The sequence below is a fragment of the Arachis ipaensis genome, chromosome B09 (assembly GCF_000816755.2).
Source record: "Arachis ipaensis cultivar K30076 chromosome B09, Araip1.1, whole genome shotgun sequence".
Lineage (NCBI taxonomy): Eukaryota > Viridiplantae > Streptophyta > Magnoliopsida > Fabales > Fabaceae > Arachis > Arachis ipaensis.
Genome location: NC_029793.2, coordinates 139,592,132 through 139,598,930, shown reverse-complemented (window position 1 = coordinate 139,598,930; position 6,799 = coordinate 139,592,132). Strand labels below are relative to the sequence as shown.

Genomic DNA, 6,799 nt, shown 5'->3' with positions numbered 1-6,799 from the left:
AAGTAATTATGGCTCCAAAGAAGGAAGGCGGTCTTGGGGTTGGGGATGCTGTTATTCGGAATACAGCATTGCTGTTCAAGTGGTGGTGGAGATTCTCAAGAGAGGACTACCCCTTATGGAAGAAAGTGGTTTGCTCCTGCACCAATATAGATCCTGCGGTGATGATTCGAGACCAGCCTGTACCCACTCGAGGAGGTTTTTGGAAGGATATCTGTCAGCTGCAAGTCTGCGAGCCGCGCTTGAGAGAAAAGATGATAAGCGGATTGGCTATGGAGCTTGGGAATGGTAGAACGATCCGATTCTGGGAGGATAGCTGGTTGCCTAATGGAGCATTGAAAGATAAGTTTCCTAGGCTTTTCTCGGTTTCAACCCTTCACGGCGCTGTCATAGGGGACTGTGGGTTTTGGGATGGATTAGAATGGATCTGGAGCTTCCAATGGAGGCGGGAGTTGTTTCAGTGGGAGCTGGATCTGGTAAGACAACTTCATAGACCTTGCAAACTAGCCAAGCCTACAACTGAAAGGGAGGATACAGTGATTTGGAAATTGGATAAAACAGGTGTTTATTCCACGAGCTCCTTTGCACAGACGATGCAGGAGGAAGTTCTTCCGGATGAAATTACTAGCTATAGCTTCACACGCGCCGTATGGGTGATTTGGAAGTTTGATAAAACAAGTGTTTATTCAACGAACTCCTTTGTACAGACGATGCAGGCGGAAGTTCTTCCGGATGAAATCACTAGCTATAGTTTCATGCGCGCCATATGGAAAGGATTCGTCCCTCCAAGGATTGAGCTCTTGTCTTGGTTTGTGTTGGTTGGAAGGGTGAATACCAAGGATCGTCTGTGTAGATTACGTGTTCTTGACCAGAATGACAGGCTTTGTGTACTATGTTCTAAGGCTGAGGAAACTGTATTCCATTTGTTTCTTGGGTGTGATATCACATGGCAGGTGTGGTGTGCCTGGCTGCTTGCGTTTGGTAGGCGTTGGTGCTCGCCCGGTACTCTCAAGGACCACTTCGAAAGCTGGACGACCATGGCAGTATGGAAGGTTGAGAGAAAAAGGTGGTTCATTGGGTTATTTGTTGTTGTCTGGACAATCTGGATAAAAAGGAATGACAGGCTATTTCGAAATAAAGCATCCAGTTTATGGGAAATTATAAACAAGTCCTTTGCTTCTGCTGAGGAATGGATTGGAGGTGAACCTTTTGGTTGTTGATGCCATGTCAAAGTCAACTAGGAGGTGGTTTGTTTCATAAGATACCTAGGAGTTGGTTTGTTTCCTAATTCATGAACTTGTAGCGTCTTGTCTTGCTCCACCCTGTTGTGTTGAGCTCCCTTTAATTCAAAAAAAAAAAAAATACCTAAACAACAAAAAATTTGAATAATATAAATAACGAGATAATTTTTTGGTCTATCCAAGATAAAAAAAAATATCCACTCAAATTGTCTTTTCAAATTTTAACCATCTGTCATTGCTACTTTTTCTAAAAATTCTATCAGCACCATTGCTCTCTAGCCAGTCCTCCACCGGTGTTACTCTCTCCTCACCGGATATCATCGTCGTCCCCCTGGCTTTTCAGTGTCATCGCTGCTTTCGTAACCAGCTCCTGCACAAGCATCGCTCTCTTCCCAGCCAGACATCATCGTCGCTGCCGAGCTCGTGGCCGCCGTCACTACTTCAGCAACCATCGCCACCCGGCGACTTTCTCCTTCACCGGACACCAAGTTGCCTGCTAAGCTTCTTAGTGCCGTCGCTAGCCGCTGCTTCGAATTGTTAGTTGATGGCTAGGGGTTTAATTGATAACCATCTACCTAACTAGAAAAATGAACATTCGACAAATTTTATTGTATCTACTTAAATCCAATTCAAATTAAAAGGAATGAAAAAGAGGATGAGGAGAACCACGACGGTAGATGGAGGATCACGACAAGACAACGTGAGACAGCCGCAATAGCACATAGAGAACATGCGCGATGGCATTACTTGCGCGGCAGCACTCGACAGCGACACCACAACAACTGCGCGGCGCCATAACAACGCCGCCAGAAAAGAAAGACGCAAAAACAGCAAGACAACAATTGCGGTGATAGCACTCCTATACACGTGAATGGAAGAGACAGAGACAGTACAAGAAAGTGATGAAAACGGATGGGTGTGGCTGCACTACGTCATCTAAACGGGCTACGGAGAGGGGAGGACAGCAGCATTTTGAAGTTTTGTGATTGTGAGGGACGGCCTTTGGGTTTGTGCTGCAGAACTGTACTGTATTGCTTCCAGCCTTCCACCATTGCCTAAATCACCTTTTGAATCATTGTTGTCTTGTAAATTAAGAACAAGCAATTTATCTATACTTTAATTTTTATTGTTGAAATTGTTGAGATATGTGAAAACACGTAAATTAGAAGTGAGTCAGAAGTTTGTCTTCTATCAATGCGAGTATACCCCACTGACCATACAATAACTATCAAATAATTCATATCTAAACTTCTAGATTATGTTTAATCAAACTAAATATGATAAATTTTGACTAGAGATAGAGAGAACGCAATTAACTAAAATTAAAGTAGGTCTACGTGTGAAACCTTTGTATTATTATTCAAAGCAAAAACCAGTACATGCATAACGGCATCAACATACTTTGAACACAAGAATCAAAGCCTGTAGATACTAATTAAGGTGATGATGATATTGATTGCACATAACTCATAACTCATAAGTAATCATCATTCATCACCACCACTTATTATTCCATCATTATATAGCAGATATTCATTCTAAAAAGGTCTCAGTTTTGGTATGATGCGGTTGAAAGCTGCAGATACACATTCATATACAGTGTTCGATAACGTTGCCATCACAGTCTGTGACACCCTAACACTATCATCAACTTTAACACAATCCTTGATTTGATCGCTGTAGTGGTTAGTAACATCGCGGAACCTATCCCATAGCATGACGCCACCATAGTTAGGAGTGTGCTTGATGATTGGAAGAACCTTAGTACATAGATCTTGCGGTGAAATATAGCCACCGCTGGGAGCTGCATCAGGTGCAGCGGGTAGCCCCATAAACACCGTGTTGTTGAGCTTCACATAGGAGGTCCATGTATTCCAAGAAGATAAGAGCAAAGATGCGTCGCCGTTACTATATTGGCATGGAGGGTTGTTGTAGAATTGGATGAAGAGGTAATCGAAAAGCCAAGTTCTAATGGCGGTATCAAGGTAGTAATCTGTGAAGAAACATTGTGGTGCTGCCGACAAGTAAAAGTACCTACACACAAGTAACATCCAAAATACTTAATTATTTAGAATAAATAAATTTTACTAATTTATATACAAAAAAAATTAGTAAATATAAGTAAAACTTGTAGTTTATATATAAAATTTAAGATTAGTTATTTTATTTTTAATTTTTAATAACAAATTAATTTTTAACAAAAGTTGCACTCTTATTTTTTCTAAAATTTATTATTATTTTTTATGCGTTTTAATATAAAAAATAAAAACAAAAGATGTTGTAAAAATGTAAAAAAATATGAAATTAATTTTAGTAATATTTTTTAAGTATTAATAAAACTTGTGTATAATAATGATAAATATTTTGTGAGTATGCACCTGTCTTGTTTTCTGCGTGTATCGAGTTCTCTAGCCAAGTCATCCCAATAAAGGTTCACACCACCACCTTCAATGTCGAAATCAATGCCATCAAGGTACACACTCCCTAATGGACCCTTTTGGCCAGTGAGGAAGTTGTTGTAAAGGTAGTCGGAGACGTTCTTGGCATCTTCCGGTGAGCATAAGGAGTAGGGCCCAACGGCTCCTCCAAGGGAGAGGAACACCTTCACACCGTTGCTTTGGCAATGTTTAATTTCTGGTTCGAGTTTGTCACAAGGGGACCATGGCCCACAGTGGCCAGCAAAGTTCCAATCTGGAGTTCTGCCACAACCGAAAGTGTAGAGAAAGGCGAGGATCACAATCTCAAAGTTTCCGGTGTCACATGTGGAGGTTAAGGTACCGTCGCCATTGTTCTGGCCCCAGTAGATGGCTATGCCACCTTTGGCATGTGCAGAGGAGAGGGTGAGGAGGAAGAACAGGAGCAATGCTAATGCTTGATGAGTGTTACTTCTCTTGTTGGAAGCCATAGTGGTTTTGTTTTTAGTGGAGAGTGTGGTGCAAAGACAGTGTGAAGTAACCTATTTATAATGGTCACAATAACTTATATACTAGAAGTCTCTAGCATTTAAAATGTGATAAATTATTGATGAGAAACTTTGGACCACGTAGTATAAGATTCGTACACTTGATTAGTTGATTATTCAGAAATCAAATTAAGCATGCAAATGATGTGTTTGATATTAAAAATTGAGTAGTACCTACTATTCTATATTTCTATTCCAAACAAATAATAAAGTAACAATTTTACTAGTTAATCAACTTGGGTTAATCGAGTGGTCAATTTACATATTTGTTTGCTTGAATTTGGATCTTCTAAATTTTGAATTTCTATTTTAGAAGATAAAGTGTGATCTCTCTCCATTTATTTTAGGAAAAGTATATGGAACTAAAAGGTGATCAGCCAAAAAATAAACAAAACCGTTTAATTAGAATCACTTTTTGAATAATATGTTTGAAAACTGCTCCTGGGATCACGGAGCACAAACCAAAACCCGATTTTTCATGGAGCCCAAACACATTTTGGCTGGTTTTTGGCTGATATGCTTTTGGTTCCCTAGTTGTTCTCTTTATTTTATAGGTGGGACAAAAAGAAAATATAAGAGAGAAACCATTCAAATGTAAAAGATCACACTTTATCCTCTAAAGTGAAAATTTAAAATTTAGAGAATCCAAATTCTGTCTGCTTAAGCAAGTGTCAGGAGTTCAAATTCCATATTCTGTATGCATCAATCCATCTATTGGCCAACGGCGAGTGACAAACCCTTAAATGGAGTTCGAGTCGGAAGATACCGTGAACCATAATTTTTTTTTTAAATATTTAAATTTAAATTATTATAAAAAAACATCCAAAATTTAAATAAAAACATTTCAAATCTAAAAAAAATTATTTCTAAAATTTTAAATTAATTAAGGTCAAATTTAATTAGATTCAACCCTAATTATCCTTTAAATAAAGAATCAATATAACTAGTTCAAATCGATTTTAATTGGGCAATCAAATTACAAATTAAATACCCATGAGTTCCGCTACTATTAGCTTAATAGCTTTCATCCTTAGCCCCTTAAGATTTACAAGTCTCTAGTATTTAAAATAAGGTTAAGTATGGTTTTGGTCCCAAAATTTTTTTATTAGAATCGAAATTGTCCCTCTTGTAATTTTCGATTTAAAATCGTTATTAATGTTGCATTTTATTTTAAAATCGTCATTTTTAATAAATTTTTTTTCTAAATGACAAAAATACCATTTTTTATCCACCATTTCATTCTTGTTCTTCTTTAAGGAGAATTGTTCTTCTTCTTCCATTAACAAATTCTTCAATTCCAGATTCAGAACAATTTCAGAATAAAAATTCTTTTTCCATTAATAAAACTCAATTTCAAAATTTTAAATACAGTTAACAAAATTCAATTACAAGAATTAAAAATACCCAAATTTATCTTCAATTACAAAAATAAAAAATCTATAAATTTTGAAAAATGAAAAATAGATTAGAAAACAAGAACAGATTAGGAAAATAAGAAACAAGAACAAGAAATAAGAACAGATTAAAAAAATTCAGAACAAGAACAAGAACAGATTAGAAAAATCCAGACCAACATCAAATTCAATAGCAATAACCAGATGCAGAAGAACAACAACCATGAATCTTGTATACAATTAACCATTAACAGAAATTCAATAACCTAAACTAATTCAACAACAACAACAACAATTCAGCAGCAACTTTCAGCAATTCAATAACCTAAAATCAACTAACAGAAAATTAAAATCCAGCTAAACTAACCCAGAATCAAATCAAGGGGCTGGAGGGAGGGTAACAGGTAGTGGTGGCTCTGATTCCTTCTGCGACAGGGACTGAGGGAGGGAAAGCAGGGAGGCTCGCTGGCGGTGGTGAAACAGAGGAGACTCCACGTTGCTGCGTGGTGGTGAAGCAGGGGAGGCTCCACGTTGCTGCGCCATGGTGAAGCAGGAGAGGCTCTCCGGCGGTGAGCTCTGGTTCGAGGAGATCTAAGACAGGGAAGAAGAGAAGGAGGGGAGAGGGTCGCGGTTGATCTGGACAAGAGAGAGGCAGCGGCTGCAGCGGCGGGACGGCAAGACTGCGGCGGCAGGACGGCGGCTTCCTTTCCCCTTTCATCGTCATCATCATCAGAGTTCTGGAGGAGGCGGCGGCGACGACGAGGTCACGGCGTTCGAGGAGATCTGAGACAGAGAAGAAGAGAAGGAGGGGAGAGGGTCGCGGTTGATCTGGACAAGAGAGAGGCAGCGGCTGCAGCGGCGGGACGGCAAGACTGCGGCGGCAGGACGGCGGCTTCCCTTCCCCCTTCATCGTCATCATCATCAGAGTTCTGGAGGAGGCGGCGGCGACGACGAGGTCACGGCGTTCGAGGAGATCTGAGACAGGGAAGAAGAGAAGGAGGGGAGAGGGTCGCGGTTGATCTGGACAAGAGAGAGGCAGCGGCTGCAGCGGCGGGACGGCAAGACTGCGGCGGCAGGACGGCAGCTTCCCTTCCCCCTTCATCGTCATCATCATCAGAGTTCTCGAGGAGGCGGCGGCGACGACGAGGTCACGGCGTTCGAGGAGATCTGAGACAGGGAAGAAGAGAAGGAGGGGAGAGGGTCGC

At 40.2% G+C, this 6,799-nt stretch overlaps 1 protein-coding gene across 1 annotated transcript; it reads right to left on the bottom strand.

The window, feature by feature from the left end:
- Positions 2,556-4,119, bottom strand: LOC107616743 (hevamine-A; the record flags this gene model as incomplete). Its single annotated transcript, XM_016318677.1, is given in 2 exon segments — positions 2,556-3,272; positions 3,617-4,119. Coding segments are annotated over 2 exon segments (999 nt in total), but the record flags the coding sequence as incomplete, so codon positions are not given.